Source organism: Canis lupus, chromosome 34, assembly GCF_003254725.2.
Source record: "Canis lupus dingo isolate Sandy chromosome 34, ASM325472v2, whole genome shotgun sequence".
Lineage (NCBI taxonomy): Eukaryota > Metazoa > Chordata > Mammalia > Carnivora > Canidae > Canis > Canis lupus.
In genome coordinates, this window is record NC_064276.1 from 3,666,399 (window position 1) to 3,686,394 (window position 19,996).

At 49.2% G+C, this 19,996-nt stretch overlaps 1 protein-coding gene across 4 annotated transcripts in view; it reads right to left on the reverse strand.

Annotated features, from left to right (window-relative positions):
• Positions 1 to 706: 706 nt before the first annotated feature.
• The window catches only part of ANKRD33B (ankyrin repeat domain 33B), an 81,850-nt gene continuing 62,560 nt past the window's right edge, over positions 707 to 19,996 (reverse strand). The window contains exons 3-6 of one of the 4 annotated variants that reach the window (XR_004811999.2): positions 16,130 to 16,270; positions 6,665 to 7,493; positions 4,797 to 4,960; positions 707 to 3,945 (exon numbers count right to left, since the gene is read on the reverse strand). Coding sequence is in view for 2 of the 4 variants with exons in the window: in XM_035710328.2 (XP_035566221.1) it covers positions 4,951 to 4,960; positions 6,665 to 7,493; positions 16,130 to 16,270 (980 nt within the window). In the remaining 2 variants the exon portion in view is untranslated. Of the gene's footprint in view, positions 4,961 to 6,660; positions 7,494 to 16,129; positions 16,271 to 19,996 lie in introns of those variants that run through there. The other 3 variants (XR_004812000.2, XM_035710328.2, XM_025451255.3) reach the window with 3 other exon arrangements.

The window sequence follows — 19,996 nt, forward strand, 5'->3', positions numbered from 1 at the left end:
TTTACATTGTACCAGTGAGGTAAAGACAAAAACAAAACTGGATTTTTGTTTTGACCCATGTTATGTAAATACAAGGAAACAAGGCTGCAGGGTGCCCACCGCTGGTGGGCACCCGGAGAACTGCAACGGGATCATTTTAACATAAGTAAAAATATTCCTGGATAAATCATTAATTAAAAAAAAAAACCTTACCGGGCAGCCCCGGTGGCTCAGCGGTTTGGCGCCTGCCTTCGGCCCAGGGCGTGATCCTGGAGTCCCGGGATCAAGTCCCACATCGGGCTCCCTGCATGGAGCCTGCTTCTCCCTCTGCCTGTGTCTCTGCCTCTCTCTCTCTGTGTCTCTCATGAATAAATAAATAAAATCTTTAAAAAAAAAGGAAAAAAAAAGAAAAAACCTTACCATCCAAAAGTAAAGTGAAAGTGTATCAGAAGAAGTGCCCATCGATTTCAAGCAAAGTAAGTGACAATAAAAATGCTGACCTGAGTCATAAAAATGAGGGACCGGAGTGGCCAGGGGTTGAACGTCTGCCTTCGGCTCAGGTCATGATCCCAGGGTCCCAGGATCGAGTCCCACATCAGGCTCCGTGTGAGGAGCCTGCTTCTCCCTCTACCTATGTCTCTGCCTCTCTCTGTGTGTTTCTCATGAATAAATATAATCTTTTAAAAATAAATAAATACATAAATACATAAATAAACAAACTGGCAAATTTGTCTCATTTTCTCATTAATACACACTTTGGTTTATTCCAATACCACACCGTTGTACCACAAGAATGTTGATTTCACAAGTGATGTTTAATCCTGTAGCCACAATCCCCTCCCCCATATTTTTACATTATTTTTTCTATATTTTTAAAATATTACAGAAATTGTTAGAAGTTGAAAGGGACAGACACATTCTTTCTGCTGAATAAGGTATCATATTTAACTTAAAGATTATTAACCTTCTGGATGTTCTGGATAGAGGAATTTGAAGCTGCTGGGAGTCACATGTAACCCTGAGGTCTAAATAGGAAAATATCTTTTATAAACTGTAACAAATCTCACCTTGAAATAAAGACCTATGAAATGTACACAATTCCATCCAGAGTCAACATTGTTACAATATCCATTTTCAGAATGGACAATGACAACAGCTTTACATTCAGAAAACACAGCCTATAGACCAAGATGGCGTAACTTGCCACCTGGCACCCCGTGTGCGAGAAGTCTGTTCAGCCCTTAGGCTGTCACAGAGCTGCCCTTATTAAAAATACACGTCCTCAGATGCCCAACAAGCCGGGCAGAATAATGGTTTGAAGGAAGCGAATGCCAATGGGACTTTTTCTGGGCATTGACCGGAGGCATATCATTGACGTTCCCTGGGATGTCCCCACGGCTCACAGGGTTGCCAGGAACGTCTCCAGGTTTATAGGATCCTTACATAGTTTTCATCCAGTTCTCTAGAGTTGTGCAGTTCCAAACCAGCTTCTAGAACGTCTGCTCAAAAACTGGCATTAAAGTGCTTCAATGCAACCTCCCAAAACATTATAAAGTGTCAGGTCAACTCAGGTCACTGCTCTACCTGGAATGACTAGCTTCATTTTTGTTTCTGGCCTACATTTCCTTTTAACACAATACAAAGGTGTAACACAGGGATGAGCCGATCTCTCTTAAAAACCCAACTGTGTTAGCTTCAGTTAGACTACCTAAGACTCGGGCAGACTGGCGAAAATCCTAGCGCTTCCTCAGGGTAAGATGGTGCTGACTCTACAGCTAACCTGGCACCAAGTACCAAGAAATCCAGCGTGGCCACCGCCGAATGCCTGGTGGAGCTCCCCGAGCAGTCTTCTCTGGCTTCGGCCTCTCAATGACAGAGGATGTCATCAAAGGCCGAGAGGTGACCCGGATTCGGCTACTGGACGTCGCCAAGGAGCTCCTGCACAAGCCGTCGGGGCCAACACTGCCCCACAGTAAGATCTGGGTTACGACGGGCGGGCTATGCTATGTGTCCCATCGAACAAAGTGCTCCCCGTGAGTCTGGGGCAGTCCAACCCTCCTGAACACACTATCAAAGCAGGTCACACCTGACATTCCCTGGAGCCACAGCAGGGGTCACCTTGGCGAGCACAAAACCCAGTCTTCCTTCTGTTCATCTGTGTGTTTGTGAGCACACGTGTGTGTTTGTGTGTGTGTGCGTGCACGAGTGCGCGCGTGCACACCTTCACCTTAGCACACTGACCGCTTTAGCATGGCTTGCAGCCAATGGCCAGCAGAGCACTGCAGTGGCTGTGCCTTTCACAGAAGCCTTGCTTCAGGCTGGGTCACAGTGAGGAAACTGTGTGCACAGCACAGCAGCCATTCAACCGGGTCACTCGAAAATTAGCTAAATCAGTTCAGGTAGTGGTGGGTTTTGTGTTTCTCTCTTTTTTCCCCCCCAAAAAAACAACCTCCAGAAGAATTTTTTTAAGCCACTTATTTTAAATGTTAGTGAAGAAACATGTGAACCCAAGGTCCCAGAAATAAGCAGCTGACTCCAGAGTGTCACTCCAAAGTGACACAGACGAATGAAGCAAGTTCTAAACGCATCGAGGTGTGAAACGGGGAACACGGCAATCCGCCTCCGGGGAAGAACGGTTTTGTTCTAAGTTCTTTGTGGGCAGCAGCACCCTGGCCGTGACAGTCATCCCCCCAAGTCCAGCTGCCGCCTTAAACGGGACTGTCGTAGTGCAGGCGCCGGCGGTGATGGACCCGCCACCTTCCCTGCCCTCCAGGGCAGGAGAAGCCACAGCCCGGCCCACTCGTTACCTGCAAGGGCCGGAAGCATCCTGGGCAAATACCCAGGGAGCGTCGTGTTAGCGTTTCCCCCAAAGGCTGTAAAAGAGAACAAGTGCAAGCGTTTTATCACCTACAAGCCCATGTAGACCTTACAGAGTAGGTGGTGGCTCTCCAGGCCACGGGGGGGCAGGAGGAGACAAGGGGAGCGGGCGGGCTCTCCTGGCACACCTGGGGAGAGGCACACCCTGGGAGAGGCGCACCTGACTTACAGCAGGCCTGGAACTCCTTGCGCAGAGCGAACAGGTTCATTAGGAAAAGACGGTCTTCTCTCGGACTGTAATGGGAACGAGAGGGCGGAGGTACAGGGTTCTTGCCAGAGGCTGCAAGAACAGCCTCATCTTGGCCCCTTTACTGAACTCTCAGGGTTCATGAACTCTCTTTTCATAACTTGGTACCTCTGATTCTTCCCCAAGGATAGCCAGCTTTGCATCCATTTCTGGACTGGGGCTTGGCCCACCTGGTGCAATTCCTTTTACACAGCCGCCTGGCCTCCCCTCAGGCGCTGGGCCCCCGGAGGCCTGCTCACCCCCAGCAGCTCGGAAGGAGGTGGGCAGACGCAGCCTGCAATGGCCCGTGCTCCGGCTGACCTCACGATCCCTCTGTCCTCTGCTGAATGGGCCCCTCGGGTCTCCATTCACGTGGCTGGGGTATCCAGTGCTGCCACTGGGAGGAGCCGCAGGGACTCAGGAAGGTCCTAGTGTTCTGGGCTGTGTTCTCCAGCATGGCCAAGACCTGGAGACTCCATGCACTGAGCCCTGAGGTTCCTGCAGACGAACCTCTCCCAGCTGTTCTCCGCCCTCCTTCCAGCGGTGAACCTGGCGCTGGGCTGCCTACAGAACACTGGATTCACAGAAGCCAGGCCAAGAAACTGGCACTGGCACCCTGCACACCCCAGTAGCAGACAGGGGGAAGCCAGTTCTAGAGGTAAAATCGGTGAGTCGCCCATCTGTGTTCTCACGGCCACTTCACACACAGACTGAAGTGTTTTAAATACGAGGGTTCACATCCACAGGAGGTATCGGGAGGTGCTGAGGTGACTTCATGTCCACTCCAGAGCCATTTTAGCTGCCAAAGTCCCAGGTCTCCAATAACCAGAAAATCTCAACTGAGGGAGATCGCGGGCCTCTCCCTGGAAGACACCACTGACATCATCTCAGAAATATTTCTTCTGTCTAGTGTAATCATAACTCACTCGAACAGTTTAATAAAAGTATTAAAATATACTTCATCTTTTCTTCTAACTACATTTATATATAAATCCCTGAGAAGGTACCTGTCAACTTGTAATTCACTATTTACAGTTAATAAACATCAGGGGTGCAAGCAGACACCGGCTTGTCCTCCTTTGTATAGCAGAGTGTCTGTCATCTGGCAGGAGAGCAAACTAGGTCTCCCTCTCTTGGACAGGGGTAAGGGGGTGGGGAGCTCAGTCAGTTGAGCATCCAATTCTTAGTTTTGGCTCAGGTCATGATCTCATGGGTTATGGGATCAAGCTCTGCATTGGGTCTCCTTGCTCAGCAAGGAGTCCGCTTGAAAGATTCTCTCTCAAAATAAATAAATCTTAAAACAACAACAACAAAAAGGCATGTGGGGCTGTGCTGAAATCCTAAACTCTCTGCACAGAAAGTGGGGAAATCTGTCCTTCATTCACTGGGTAGGTGGAGGTCACTACATGATAACTCAACTGCCTCTCATGATCGCCTTCCTTTTCTGCCCTTTTTAGACCTCAGAGTGGTGGTGCCAAGGAGGATCAGGATATTTAGCCAAAACTGGAGAAGAAAACAGGCAAAGGAAGGAGAGGCAAGCAAGGAAGAGAGAAGGTGAAGGGGGTGGCAAGGAATGAATGTGCCCACAGAGCAGAAGGAGGTCATTGCCCATCATCGCCCCTGCCCCCAACCAACACTAGAAGCAAGGCAGCAAAAGGTGACCCCTCAGTGAGAAAATACAGCCAGCCACCCAAAGCAATGAAAATACACAAACCAGAAAATGATCTCAACAGGTGCTGGATCAGACTGTGAGGGAGACGAGGGGTGTTTCTCTTCACCTCATCTCTTCCAAGGAGACTCGGCCAATCCCAACTCTTGGAGCTGCAGCTACCCTTAGTATCAGTGATGCTAAAAGTGGTTCCAGACCTCTATGCCATTCTGAAAAAAGGGAAAGGCTCACTAAAATCTGACTTTGAGAGCTGCATTATCATCACACCTACCCATCAGGCTGGTGCTGCCCAGTAGCCTGATGATTGAAGTTTCTGGAGAGAGGAGCATGAGGCCCCAGAGAGCGCAATGCTTCATGGTGCCAAGAGGGAGGGACCAGAGAGAGGCCGGCGCCACCCGTGCCCACATCATGAGAGAGGTGCTCATCATGACACAGCCAGGGAGCACGATTTGACATGTGAATCCAGGGTTATGAGAAAAAGCTTCCAAATCAGTCTCTACTATTTTAGATCTATGGCTTCCAAGCAGGATAATTTTTAAATAAAGTGCCGTCAGTAGTGCATATGTGACAGATACTCTGCAACCCACATGGCCAGAGATTCATTATAATTTCTCAGTGCTTTGGAGATAAAAAGTCTGGACAAAAACTCCCACTGAGCTCAGGGCTCAGGGCAAATCACATCCGTGCTCTGCCCAAGTCCCCATATCTTGGAAATTCTACAAAGCCAGCATAAGGATAAACTGAACATCACAGGCAGTCATCAAAGGAAAAAATACAAGTAATTCCACACCAGGAGCTCTTTGGAATTGAGTCTGGAGGAGGGAGCAGCCCTCCTCCGGACTCACTCCAGTAGAATTTGCCTAAAACAAGTTTGCTTAATATTCAGTTCTAATCTGTTTGTTTAGTCCTCTCCCCCTTTCCAGTGATTTGTATCACTCTGATGGCTTATTCTTTTGTATCTTTTTTACATTTTAAGGATATCTGAATTCAATTTACCTAAGAGCACAGAGGACTTAATTTTGTAATTCTAGTAAAATTCTATTACATTTGCCCCCATTTTATTAAATAATAGATTTTTTGCAAATCTATTTTTTAATATGTTAAAGGCTTTGCATCCAGTTTATCTAAAGTCCCTTGCTTAAAATATTTAGTTCTAGCAATAAATACATGCTTCTCTATGCATGGTTTCGTGCTTTGACAACAGGTTTTTCTTCATTATTATTACCGTATAAGTAAGAGAGCTTTCAAATAAGATACAAAGGAAATCTGATTCCCCTGACTTACTTCATCATTTTGCTGGAAAAGTAAGTGCCTCCATCAAGTAGAAACAAATATTCAGAATAGGTTAATCAAATCAATAAGAACATACAATGCTCACGCACACCTGTGGTGAGAAGGAAAGACAAATGGCAAGAAAGGGGAGACTTCCACAAATTCTGTATGAAATCATAGATATCACAAATAATTATTGCTAGAAACAGTATGTTAAAGGGTCTTCAGGCAAACGTGTTAAAACTGTCTCAAATACAAACAGCCCCATCACCAGTAAAATGCTGCAAATTGGATCATGATTAAAAATACAAAATTATTCAGACCCTTCGATAAATTGGTCTTAAAATTTTCTCAAGTGAGGTTCTAGAGATAGGCTTTTGGGGCAAATTTGCCCACTAGGTGTACGGATTGCCAGGGGAACCGGTTTTAGGCTCGTGGACCTGCGCCCTCCCCCATTCACTGTGCAGCCGGAACCGACACCGACGGCGCGCGTCTGGGCCCCGTGCGAGCCTGGCCCGGGGCCGGGGGCTGCGGGGCCGCGGGGACACGGGGGCTGCGGGGACACGGGCCGCGGGCCAGCAGGGGGGCCAGCCGCACCCTCCCCCGCGCAGCCCCGCCGACCCCCGGAGCCCGCCGCTCACGTCCTCTTCCTCCAGGACGGCGCCCGCTTGTCCTTCTGCGCCGCCGCCGCCCGCTGCTTCTCCGCCTCCTCCGCCCTCCTCTTCTCCTCCTTGGCCTCCTTGTACCGCCACTTGGGCAGCTGCAGGTGCGCGCTGTCCTTGGTGCTGCCCCTCGCGGCCGCCCGCTCGGGCTGGAAGGTGGGCGCGGGCGCCTTGCTGATGCGCACCCGGGGGATGACCACGCCGGGCCGCACGCTGCTCCTCCGCAGCAGCTGCAGGGGCAGGAGGCTGGCCCTCCGCGGGGCGCCCGGCTGCTGCGGGGACGGGAGGCCGGCTCTCGGGGCCCCCTCTCTGGAGACGCCCACGGCCCGCGAGGTCCGGAACGGCGGCTCGGGGCCCTCTATCTTGTCACCCTCCTGGGCGCGCGTGTCCCGGCTCCCCCGCGCCTCCAGGATTTCCTGCACCGCCAGGCGCCTCTTCCCCACGCAGGGGGCGTCCTCGGGGCACACGGTCTGGCAGACGATGGCCACGGCGGGGCTGTAGAGGCTCGTGGTCATCCTGACCATGTGGTCCAGGACGCCCCCATCCTCCGGGCCCTGGCGTGAGCGCGAGGTCAGCGTGGCGCGCACAAGCTCGGCAAGCCTCTGCAAGCAGCTTTTGGAGCCCGACGGCTTCAGAACCGCCTCCGCGGGCAGCGGCAGCTCTGGCTTGTACCTTTCCCCGAACTGCTCCGGGCAGGGTCGCTCCAGCAGCCTCTGGATGAGGCGGACCGCCTCCAACCGTCCGGTGTAAGCCGCCCACTCCTGGGGCGCCATCCCGCGGCGCGGGTCCCTGGCATGGACGTCTGCCCCTGAAAAATATGCAAACACAAACGGCAATGGGAGAGAATGCGCCAAGAACAACGCGGCCAATGGCAGGAAGGGAAAGACTGAAATGGATCAGAGGCAGAACCTGGGAAACCTAGTAACTGACCACCTGGAGCTGTGGCACCTGGATGACCCTGCCTCTGCCCCTGAACTGCGAGCACCATTAGACACAGCCCACCTTGAAGTGCTCCAGCTACTGGCTTACTTTTCCTAAACAAAACTGCCTGAACCCAGCACCTAAATCGTGCGATTTTTAAAGAAATAAGACTTCGTGGCTTTCCAGCAATGGAGAGATGACTAGACAGCCAAGGTGCTTCCTGAACACTTCAATGATGTTACTAGAATGTTCCAGAATACTAAAAGGAATAATCACTTGCAAAGTGCTTGGCATCCCATTTCTTTATCACCTCACATTTTCCAGGAAATGTGCAGTCCCTCACTGCTTATACTGTGTGGTTGGCAGGTCCTAGATCTATCCTCTTCACCAAACTGTGGGCTTCTCCACCACAGAGTCCACCTCTTACTCGTTTCGGTTTCCTTGACACATCTTGTCCTGGCTGGTGGAGGCGTGCATTTAATAAAGATATGTTACAGACGGTGGTAGTCACAGTGGCCAAGGGACCTACCTGAGGCCTCCAAGCTGGTAAAAGTGAAGGTCTCAGCCCCATGCACTTCCTGCCACCCCACAGGGAGGGCTGCTTCCTCTATGACAGTTTTCTGCGTCAACGTGGCCAGACTATAGTACCCAGGGATTTAAACTCAAGTCTAGGTGGACTGTGAAGGTATTTTGTAGGTGCAGTTAGCATTCACAGTCAGTTGACTGAGTAAAGGAGATTGCCCTCAACAATTTGGGTGGGCCTCACTCATCCAATCAGTTGAAGGCCTTAAGAACAATAGCTACAGTTCTCTGGAGAAAAAAAAAACTCGGCCTCAAGACTGCACCATTAACTCCTGTCCAAGTTTCCAGGATGGCCTGCGCCCACTAATTTTGGGCTCTCCAACCCACAAAATCACGTGAGCCAATTCATTAAAATAAATCTCTTCATGTGTACCTCTTATTGGTTCTGTGTCCCTAGAGAACCCTGACTCCTATATCCTCAGTCACTTCCTTAATAAATTTCACCCATACCACCCACTGCCCCCTCCTAATACTGCAAATTTAAACTTCAACTCAACTTGATGAAATGTTCATAAATTTCAGCATGGTCGTATAAGAGAAATTAATAAGGAATTGCTGTTCAATTAATCTTGGTCCAATCCCAGCCCCGTACACAGTTAAAAATCATTCAGGATTTCAGGTCACATTAGTCATACTTTCTCTGGCAAAGCAATGTGGAGAACTAGGGCAATTATCTAGTCTGTGAGCTCCCCAGGGACCAGGACTGGCAGAGGCTTCTGCATTTATATCCCACACAGACCCAGGTGGCTGACGTGCGGCGGTGGCTCAGTGCAGAACAGAGGCGAGAAGGGCTCAGTGGCCCCCCTGCCCCAGCACCCCTCCAGCGACCCCCCACCCCAGCCTGGGCAGACCCAGCTCACCTGAGATTGCCTCATCATGCTCTTCATTCAGGGGCATATTAAAAAACAGGCATATTAGAAGAGTGGTAATTATTTGGAACTGGAGATCGGGATGGAACTCATTAGCCCGAGTACAATTTATAAACTGACAAAAATGAAAAGGGGGCAGTAAAAATGTCGCCACAAAAAATAGATGACACATTAAACCTTAATTAATTGCATGTCACTTAAAAAGGTACAAACTGCAAAATTAAAATCTTAATGAACATGGCTTGAGAAAGACATTTTTCAAAAGCTAATGGAAAACTAAAGGAACAGCTGTCCAAAGTGTAGCACGCACACTTCTTCCTGTTGCTTTCGTGCCTTTTCAAAATGATCTTGGAACCCACACACGTTTGGCAGAATGGCAGCGCAGCCTAAGGGTAGGAGTTGTGCCACCATTTGGGGATTCACTTCCTTTTTTTTTTTTTTTTTTAAGATTTATTTATTCATGAGAGACAGAGAGAGAGGCAGAGACACAGGCAGAGGGAGAAGCAGGCTCCATGCAGGGAGCCCTACGTGGGACTCGATCCAGGGTCTCCAGGATCACATCCTGGACTGAAGGCAGGCTCTAAACCGCTGAGCCACCCAGGGATCCCATGGGGATTCACTTCCTTCCGCAATCGGTATGGGTAATATTCATGGCCCGGGTGGAGTGACTAAATCATGGAAGGCTGGCACCGGTGATCAACACTCGATACACAAGCCTTTTAGGAAACAGAGAATTCTGATGGGCCGGCATCTGCATCTTCTCCTCATGAATTTCTGGCATCCTGTTCTCACCCCCTACCCAGTGCTGTTTCGCCCAGAGCTCCAGCCACGCAGCCCAAAGGTGGGCTCCTGCCCATGCATCCACTTGCCACCACGCCATTGAGTGCTGTGAGCTGTCTACACAAAGTCCTCTAGTTTATTCCAGGCAGCAACATACTCAGTTCTAGGCAATGCATCATGCCTGGTGTAAACCTGGGTTTTGCCACTTAGGTACTATTGATGTTTAGGGCAGATCATTATTTGGTGTGGGGGCTGTCCTGTGCATTGTTACGACTTGTAACGGCACCCCCATCTCTGCCCAGTAAGTGCCAGCAGCATTCCACAGTTGTGACAGCCAAATACGTCCCCAGACATTACCGGCTATTCCTAGGGGGCAGCCCCCACCCCTGGTGGGGAATTACTGGTCTACCCAGTAACTGCAATCCTGTTGCCCCTTTTTCTTAGCCTCCCTTACAGCTGGACAGTGAGCCCCAAAAAGAATGCTTTTGTGCCCTGATAAAAGTGACCACTATGGTTGGAGGTGCCGCTGCCTATCTGAAGCCCACAGTTCTGGTGAACTCCCCGTGGTGGGGAGGATGGGTGATGGGGTGCTGGGTCAACGCATAAAAGAACCTAGTTCTGTGATGTCCTCACGGAGCCCAAGGCCAGCTGCACAGTGACAGCCCACTTCAAGACTTTCGGTGAGGTGAGAAAAACGTGCTTGTTTTCTTTCAGCCACGGGCAAGGCAGGATGTCTGACTGGAAGCAGAAAGCACTCTAAGCAGGTGCTAAAGGAAGACAAGCTACCTTCCATCATTCATCCTAGAAGCTTCCCCTAGAGTCGCGGCCAGGTGCACAGGACCGGCGCAGGCAGCCAGAGCCCGGGCCGTGTTGCTTCCTGGCCGGCTTCTCTGCCAGCCCCCCACGTTATCTACCCTTCTAAGCCCCGCTCCGGTCCCCCTCCCACCAGGAGGCCTTTCTGGTCACATGGGACCCCTGCATGTCCCCTCCTGTGCCATCCTGGCCTGTATCTGGGGTACTCAGGGTATAAGCGATACGGTAAATCAGAATGCGGGGTCTCAGGAGAGGCCTAATTTGGGGGCGGGGAGGATGGACATCTGCTTCCAGCCTGGTCCACCCCGGAAGCATTTTCCAAAGAGATCTTGTACTTGGTCTTTCAGAGGGTCTCAGCAGGGCCGACTCCCGGTTACCGAAGGGCTCCCTTCCCCATCCTTCACGCAGCTTCCTGGCTCACCTTTCAGAAAACCTAGTTGCCCTCAAGTCCTTCTCTCAAGGTTTGCTTTTGTGCCAAGCTAAATACCCAGGCGAAGACACTGCCCTTGGTGACACGGAATGCCTGACTTTTAGCCCTTTCTCTGCATAATAATTTGAAACTATTCCAACTTGGCAAATTCTCAGGTCACAGGAAAACCATATTTTCCTTATAAACAGAAAGAAACCTCTGCAGTGATACCGTTACCACTTGGCTTCGGGAGCACACCGTCGGGGCTTGCCTGGGACAAGAATGACCACAGGACCAACCAACAACAGCAGTGCCTCTCCCCCATTAAACCAGCCTCCCACCCCTTCCGAGGTGTCTGCTTTGTTGCCCGAAATCACAGGAAGAGTCGAGCATCTTGTTTGCCTACGTCTGCTTCCCAAATGCCGCAGCAATCAGACCACGCTTCAGGTATAAAAACCAGCTCTCTTAAGCAAGTCTGGAGCCTGCCAGCCTCCACTGAGCTCTGCTTCTCTTCAGAGAAAATCAAATCCTCGTTATGGCTTCTCGGAGCCACTTATTTAAATAGACCTGTCACTTCAAGGCATTAATATTCCGTTGAATTAACAAGAATCCACAGCCCCACTTGCGATTCTTATCAGCAGAACTGACATTATTCCTGGAGAAGCCAAAAACCAAAGAGCCAACAAATCAGCTTTTCAGACCCTGGTTACATTTTTATTAAAATCCAAAGTATTGATAATTCTCACATTATTTCGTTCTGCCTGACAAGGTAAGAGATAAGAGCTGGTATGTGTCTGTATGTTATGAACCACTGGAAAATCTAAACAGTTTAGGGGGGCATCCAATTCCGTGATCCATCATTTCTAAAAGGAAATGGTTCGTACTGAATGGAATGAAATTGCAACTCAGAAATTCAACTCAGGTGCAGAAATACACTCAGGTACAGGAGAATGCTTGCACTTGAAAAAATGAGGATGAGATACCCATTTCTACCTTAGCCATTCACACGTTACAGCACTTTGTGCCTTTTGCTTTTGAATTGATCACAAGATGACCATTCTGTGATTAGCTCTCAAGGGACCTTCCACAGCTGCACACAAACGCCCTTGATGTTGAAACGTCAATCCAAAGAAGTACGCCGGCACTAGTATCTTTAGAGGCTTTTTCTTTTTCTTTTTTTTTTTTTTTTTAGATTTTATTTATTTTTTATTTACGAGAGACACACAGAGAGAGGCAGAGACACAGGCAGAGAGAGAAGCAGGCTCCATGCAGGGAGCCTGACGTGGGACTCGATCCCAGGACCCCAGGATCACGACCTGAGCCAAAGGCAGATGCTCAACCACTGAGCCACCGAGGTGTCCCAAGGCTTTAATTTTACTAAATATTAATACGTTAAATGTAAACAAGAAGATCTTAAAATACTCGTGCAAATTTTTTAAATATCCCCACAAGTCTCCTTATTGTTATGCACCCAATCCATGAGAGACTTCGATCACACCTTTTTTTTCCTTTTAAAATGTAACGTGCATATATATATATATATATATTTTTTTTTTTTTTAAAGTTAAACATAACATGCAGGGCACCTGGGTGGCTCAGTGGTTGAGCATCTGCCTTCAGCTCAGGTCGTGATCCAGGGTCCTGGCATCAAGTCCCACATCAGGCTCCCTGTTAGGAGCCTGCTTCTCCCTCTGCCTGTGTCTCTGTCTCTCTCTCTGTGTCTCTCATGAATAAATAAATAAAATCTTAAAAAAGAAAAAAGTAAAATAAATAAAGAAAGAAAAATAAAGAAAAAAGAAAAAAGTAACATGCACATCTACTTATGTAAAAGGAAAATGTATTTTCCTGGGAAAAAGAAGTATGAGCTACCTTAGTAATAGAAAATTTAAATCTTCTAGAAATTAAACAACCAAAATCTTAGAGGGCCACTCAAACTCCCTGAAAAAGGTGTCAGATTTTTACATTAAGAAGGAATATAGAAAAAGCTGGAAGGAGGAATTGCATATTAGAGGGAAAAGCTTCTCTTTTCATTTTTTCTATCCTTTCCCATTTAATCACATCGGTGGTTCTTAACAGGAGAGGACTTCACCTCCCCAGCCCCAACCCGGGGACATTTGGCAATGTCCAGAGACATTTTTCATTGTCACGACTTGGGGTGCTGGAGTCACCTAGTGGGCAGAGGCCAGGGATGCTGCTAAACATCTACAGTTCCCAGGACAACACCCTCCCCACCACAAAGAATTACCTGACACCAGATGTCAACAGTGCCAGGGCTCAGAAACCCGAGCATACAGGCCTATCACCCTCAGCAGGCAAGTTTGTTTCACTGCAAGGGTACTTGTCAAGGGGAAAGCCATACCACTGCTTTTCATTCATGTAACAAATAATTACTGAGCACACAAATTCACCAGTAACAATAATGACAACCAGCACTGACTCCGTGCCAGACATGCACCCAAGCACTAGTCCACTGGGGAGCTCATTCAGTCCCCATCCAGCCTTCCCACAGTGTCATCCACTCGCTGCACAGAAGAGGAAACTGAGGCTCAGAGCATCAGGCGACCGGCCCCCATATGGAGGGGATAAGTGAAGGGGGCTGGAGTCTGAAACCAGGGGTCCTGGCTTCCAAGTTAACTCCGCTGACCACAGGTCTGCACTCATATGGACTGTTCTAGACTTGGATGCGGCTGGGCTCGGGGGGAGGGAAAGAAAGGATGGTACCTCAAACCTAACACCAAATTCATTATCCGTAATGGAGGGGGAAGAGAACAATGTGGCACCGCACTGGACGCCCGGCCCATCTCTCAAGAGACCCCAGAGATGTTTCTGCCATCTTCTAAACGCTTAGCAAATGTCAGAAACCTCCACCAGCCCCGGGAAAGAAGCAGAATGACAGCAAAACCCCTGCATTACCCAGAGTGATCGGAAAGGCAATCGACCCCAAAACAAAAGGTTTGTAATTCAAGTGAAGTCATCAGGAAAAATGCAGTGACAAAGTGGCTGACATCATAAATTCTTGGTTAAAATGTAAATTACTAGGAAAAGAAAAAAAGTGAGGACGGCAAACCCTAAGAGAGACTCTTAATCACAGAGAACCCACTGAGGGTGGCTGGAGGGGGGTGGGCATTAAGGAGAGCACGCGTTGTGATGAGTGCTGGTGTCCTACATAAGCGATGAATCACTAAATTCTACTCCTGAGGCTAATAGTACACTACATGTTAACTAACTAGAATTTAAGACTTGAAACATTAAAATCAATCAATCATAGTTGGAGGGGAGTAATTCACTAGAAACCTACACTCAATTAGAACTAGCTCCAGAAGTAGTAAAAGCAGATAAAGCTTCCCCCAAACAAAAGAGCATCAAAAACACCATTTAATTAGGAGGAACCACCTCTTGTTGCTAAACAACAGGCAAGGCCTCAACTGAAATTGTTATCTTGCCTTTCAAAAAAATGAAACTGTCACTGCGTCAAAAGCACAATCCATGCCATTAAATCTAATTATGCTCTTTTTTTTATTTTCATGAAAGTTTTCATCTTTGAGGCCTGTCATCACTTACTGAAGTTATTTTTTTTCCAGCATCCCCTACAACACACAGATTAAAGTGGGAGAGGGAAAAAAAATCCAAGCAAGCTGTGAATCCTATAACCCCCGTGTAATCCCAAGGGAAATGACAGGCTGAGGACACTGTATCCAGGCCAGGATGGGGACCTGAGGTCATGAGCGAAGAGGTGAGGCACAGAGACCACAAGACACTGGGGACACAGGACAAGCACATGTGGGAGCCCGGATGCGACCCTGGGAGGGAAAGGGAACAGCACCAGAAGCACAGGTGAAATCTGAGTAGAGCCTGGAGTTCAGTTAATAGTAATTAACATACCAGTGTCGGCCCCTCCGTAAGACGTTAACACGCATGGGGTTGAGCAAGGGCCGTGTGGGACTCTGTATTATTTTTGTCACTTTCCATACATCCAAATTATTGCAAAATAAAGGTTTACTCTAAAAAAAAAAAAAAAAAAAAAAAGGACAGCAGCAAATTGTGTAAACAGAACTACCAGCCTAGGCTGACGCCCAGCAGAACGCTGCCGCGCCCTCGGAGATCGTCATGGGAGGGCAAAGGCCACCTGTGCGGGAGCTCGTGGGGCCAGGGGGGATCGGCTGAACCCGGTGCCGAGAACAATGACAACATGAAGCAAAGTAATGAAATGACATCATGTTGTCGCAGCACCTCACACTGATCAGATCACTCGATGCTAACTCTGCACCTGACCCTTTGTGGTGCATGATACACATCTTCTTGTGTATTTCTCAAACTAACCCAGCGCGGCAGAGTTAAAGATGAGCAGGGACTGCACTCTAGGGGACAGCAGCTGGAGGGCGGCTGCAGGGACTCCAGCTCGGGGGTGCCTGACCTCTGCACAGCCCTGGAGAGCTCGCAAGGCAGGGTCACGGTTCATCCTGGGGGGTGGGAAGGAATGACTCCCATTGCACAGATGGAAACAGGAGGCTCAGAGAAGGAAGTGCCCCCTCCAACATGACCAAGTCAGAAAGGGCGAGGAGGGGGTACCTGTTGATCCGAAGCTACAGCTTGAGAACTTTCCATTCTGCTACATGGCACTGACAAAGGAAACTGCTGCGTCCTACATCAGCAGGTGACTCCAAACACCAGCAAGTGGGGATCTAGGATGGCTACTGGGCCCGCCCCACCATCCCAGTGCCCACCCTCAGTGGACAGGCTTGCACTCAGAGCCAAGGCCAGAACACACATTTCTAAAGAACAAATATAGGCAAGAGGAAGCGAAGGGTGAGGGAAGAGTTTATCAGAGAGCAAGGAGGGGTTTCTTGCAGGGTGATCTGGACTGTGACCTCCCACCCTAGCTCGAAGGGCTTGCTGTCCTTGGTTTTAGCTCAGATGAGGATGGCCACACACCCCATAGAAACTATTCTTTGTTGCATCCACTAGGCTCTGTCTCTATGGAACTGATTCACCTCAATACATGTTCTTCAAAGGAGCAAAATTAGCATTTGCCGAGACCCTCGGGACCTCACAGGACAAGCAGAGACATACCTGCTAGCATCAGGGCTCGGATGCACTCCGTCCGGCCCTGCATGGCAGCTTTCATCAGGGCCGTGAACCCAAACACGTTCCTCCTTTCAAGGTCAAGACCAGGAAAATAGTTCAACAAGTAGTTGGTGATGGTGACGTGCCCTACAAAGAGAATTACACACGTTTATTGACCACATTCCACCCAGAGCGACATGCCAGGAAGCCTTCCCAGAGGAAGATCACGTGGTCGACCTCCAGGACCAGCCCGTTGGGGCGGGGGGGGGGGGGGGGGGCGGGCCTGCCCCTCAGACACAAGAACTAATTCTCCTGGAGCCAGCAAGACACAGGGCGCCACCCTAGTTCATTCTGGTTCTCTTCGGCCCACCCGCTTGGGAGCTCAGCTGTCTGTCAAAGTGGTGAGAGGGACAGTGGGGAGCCAGCAGGCTGTGGAGGTGGCATGGGGAAACAGCTGAGCTAGCCTCCGGGACACCGGTGACCAGCAGGGAGGTCCTGGACGCGGTCGGCGCCCCGGGAGATGCCAATGCAAACAGATGCACAACTAAAAATGAACCTTGGAGCCATTTCTCAGGGCTCCCTGGGAGAAGGTCATCTACACAACAAGAGGATACGCCAATTCATGCTGTCACCTGCTGTTACCACTCAGAGGGGTCCATCTGTCTGTCTCTATCTCTCTCTCACACACAAACACATGTGCAGAGGCAGGGAATGTGGGCAACGTTGTTACCCAAACCCTCAGCCATAACCCAAGCAGGTAAGAACATTCATTTGATAATACAGATTCTCCCCTTTTTCACCTTGCACTTCCAAAAAGACCTGAATGGGGACACTTGGGTGGCTCAGTGGTTGAGCATCTGCCTTCAGCTCAGGGCGTGATCCCGGGGTCCTGGGATTGAGTCCCACATCGGGGTCCCCGCAGGGAGCCTGCTTCTCCCTCTGCCTGTCTCTGCCTCTCTCTCTGTGTCTCTCATGAATAAATAAATAAAATCTTTAAAAAAACAAAATCAAAAGGACCTGATTTTCTGTTCATGCCCAGACGGGTTCTTAAAAAGCCCACAAATTGTTAGATAAGGGTGAATAAGGGGAACATCATGTAAAAAGCATTATTCCCAGGATTCTCTAGGCTCACCCACAGAAAATCAAAATGGACTGAGGGAGTTCTTCAAAGAGAACCATCAGGGCCACATAAAGAGGTTCTCAGGCCAAATGAACATGCTGCCCGATGCCCACTGGCTATGCTGAAGTCCTAGTGTGAAATGCACTCCCTTCCTCATCAATCACCTAGAGCAGGGCCCCAACCTTGGCACTACTGACCTTTGGGGCCAGGTCATTCTTGTTACAGGAACGTTCTGTGCACTGATGCTGTCCTGGCAGCTGCATCCCTGGGGCTCTACCCACTAGACACCAGTAGTGACCACATCTCTCCTTCTCCCCAGGTATGACAACCAAAAATGTGCCATTGCTAGATATCCCCTGTGTTAGAAAACTCACCTGGTCCTAGAAGCTCAGACTTCACTGTTTCAGGATCAAATGCACCCAGGTGGGAGACGGCTCTCTTCCCCTGGGGCCCCTGCATCCCCATGTCCTTCTCTGAGCTGCCATCCCCACCCTGGTCTCTGCCAACATTGGCTAACCATCTGTGGAGAGTGCGAGGAGCCTGCAGGAAGGAGCCCCTCTCCTGTGCGCTGGTGGAGGGGCTGGGGATCCAGCCCTCTGAAATCCCCCTCCTTCCCAGTGCACACATGGTCCTGGGGAACCCCTCATGTCAGGCTGCAGGCGGGGGTCTCGTGGACACTCCAGGGCTCTCTGTCATTAACTGAGCATCACTTCCTCCCCCCAAGGGAGGCCTCGGCGCTATTGAGATGCCAGACCCATGGGGCCCCTTCCCTGGCTGACCCCAGGACAGTTAGCGCACGAGCCCTGGGACATCGTGGCAGAGGAGGTGAGGCCTCATGGCTGCCTGCTTTCCACAAAAACTGGAGTGCGGACCCCTCTGGAACCCATTGTTGTCTGCTGACCGTGGACCTCAGCCCATCTCCTGAAGTCATGGCAAAAATTAAAAACTGAGCCATGAAGCTTTCTGAGACAGAAACACTGACTAGCATGACCTTGCCGGAAATAAGCTACAAACAAATGGGTGTGACCTGCTAGCTCTGTGACTCACGGATTCCAACCCACAGCTGGTGCTTTTTGACTCCTTTGCTCACTAGGCCCTCCATTCATGCCATCGAAGGTGTTGGGGCGGGGATGATGCTGGCGGTCAGGTGCCCAGAGCAGCTTAATTGCTCTTAACTGTGGGGGGAGGAGGGTCCTTTGATCTCCGGTTCCTCACCCAGCTAAACGCTTTGCAGCACCTGTCAGATTTATTTTTTTTTATTTTTTTATTGGAGTTCAATTTGCCAACATATAGCATAACACCCAGTGCTCATCCTGCCAAGTGCCCATCACCCAGATTTAGAGTGAAACAAACTGCAATTTGCTTAGAGTCGTTTCTTTTAAAATGTGAAAGCATGTCTGTTGTAAATTCCAGCAGGATATCCTCTGCACCATTATATCCTAAACACTTTGAACAGGCAGGGAGAGGAAAAATGGAAAAATCACAAAGCAAACCACCCATTATACAGAATGGCTCTGCTTATTATGTTGGGCTCAGAAGAACTAACATGCAGCCAACTTGTTCTGACTACAGGCACAAGCTTTCAGTGATCCGTGAGATCCATCCTGCCTCCCCACTGGCTTTCTTAGGACAGCAGAATAATACCTCTTATCCCACAGAGGGGCCCGTTCACTGAAATCATAGGTGGACAAGATGCCTCTAAGTATACACAGGCATTAACCTTTCTCTTCTGTGAAAAACAGGACAACAGGTCCAAAATGGAGTCGCTTATGCTAAGGCCTCAGTCACCAAACCAAGGCTTAATTAGTTTTGCCTCTCCCAGAGACAGAATCTTAAACCAATCAATCAGGAATTTCCTGATCAACACTAGTGATCCTGATCATCTGCCCGATAGACCCCTGCCCTTCCCCAAAGGAAAGTGACCTGGCAGTAACCAACCCACTTTTCTGCCCTAAATAGCTCCCTTATTCTTCCTCCCTCCTCCCCTTCCTTCCTCATCTGACTACAAAAATCTCTTACTTTGTACAACTCCTTGGAGCACCTTTGTATCTGCTAGATGGGACGCTACCCAATTTGAATCAACTTTTGCTCAAACTCAACATTTTTAATTTGCTGCAGTTTTTCTTTTAACATTTCTTTAAAACCATGACAATTAAACAAGAGGAGCTTTCCTTTTCTTTAGTAAGACAGAGACATATTTCATAGATAGGCAGAGAGACAGAGAAGACAGGCTAACACACAGTCTTCCCTACAGAACATGCACCATACTGAACCTTTGTTTTAGCCCAGTCCAACCTTCTGGCATAGGATTTGATGAATGAAGTCTTCCAACAAAGCCCTTTCAAAGGGTGGGCTCACTACAGACACCCCCAAATGCACCCCCCATGAGCCTCCCTAAGGGAAGAGCACAAGTGACCCAGGGGTTAAGTGAATTCTCGATAAATTAGCTTCAGTGGCATGATTAAATGCCAATGTAGACAGAGAACTTTGGACTTAGAAGAGCTGACTGTGAGAACACCTAAGTTCAAGTCCCAGACTGCCACTTAAAATCCGGGTAGCCCTGGGAAGGTGCATCAACTTCACTGAGTTTCCACTTCTGGAAAATGGGAAATAATATCAACCTCACCCCTGTGAGGTTTACAGAAGACAGTGTGTGTAACAAGTGCCTTGCAGAAAAAATTCCAAATAATTCCTGCAGATACTACACTCTCAGGGAGGAGGAAGATAACAACCCACTCCTTAACTCGTGGGCT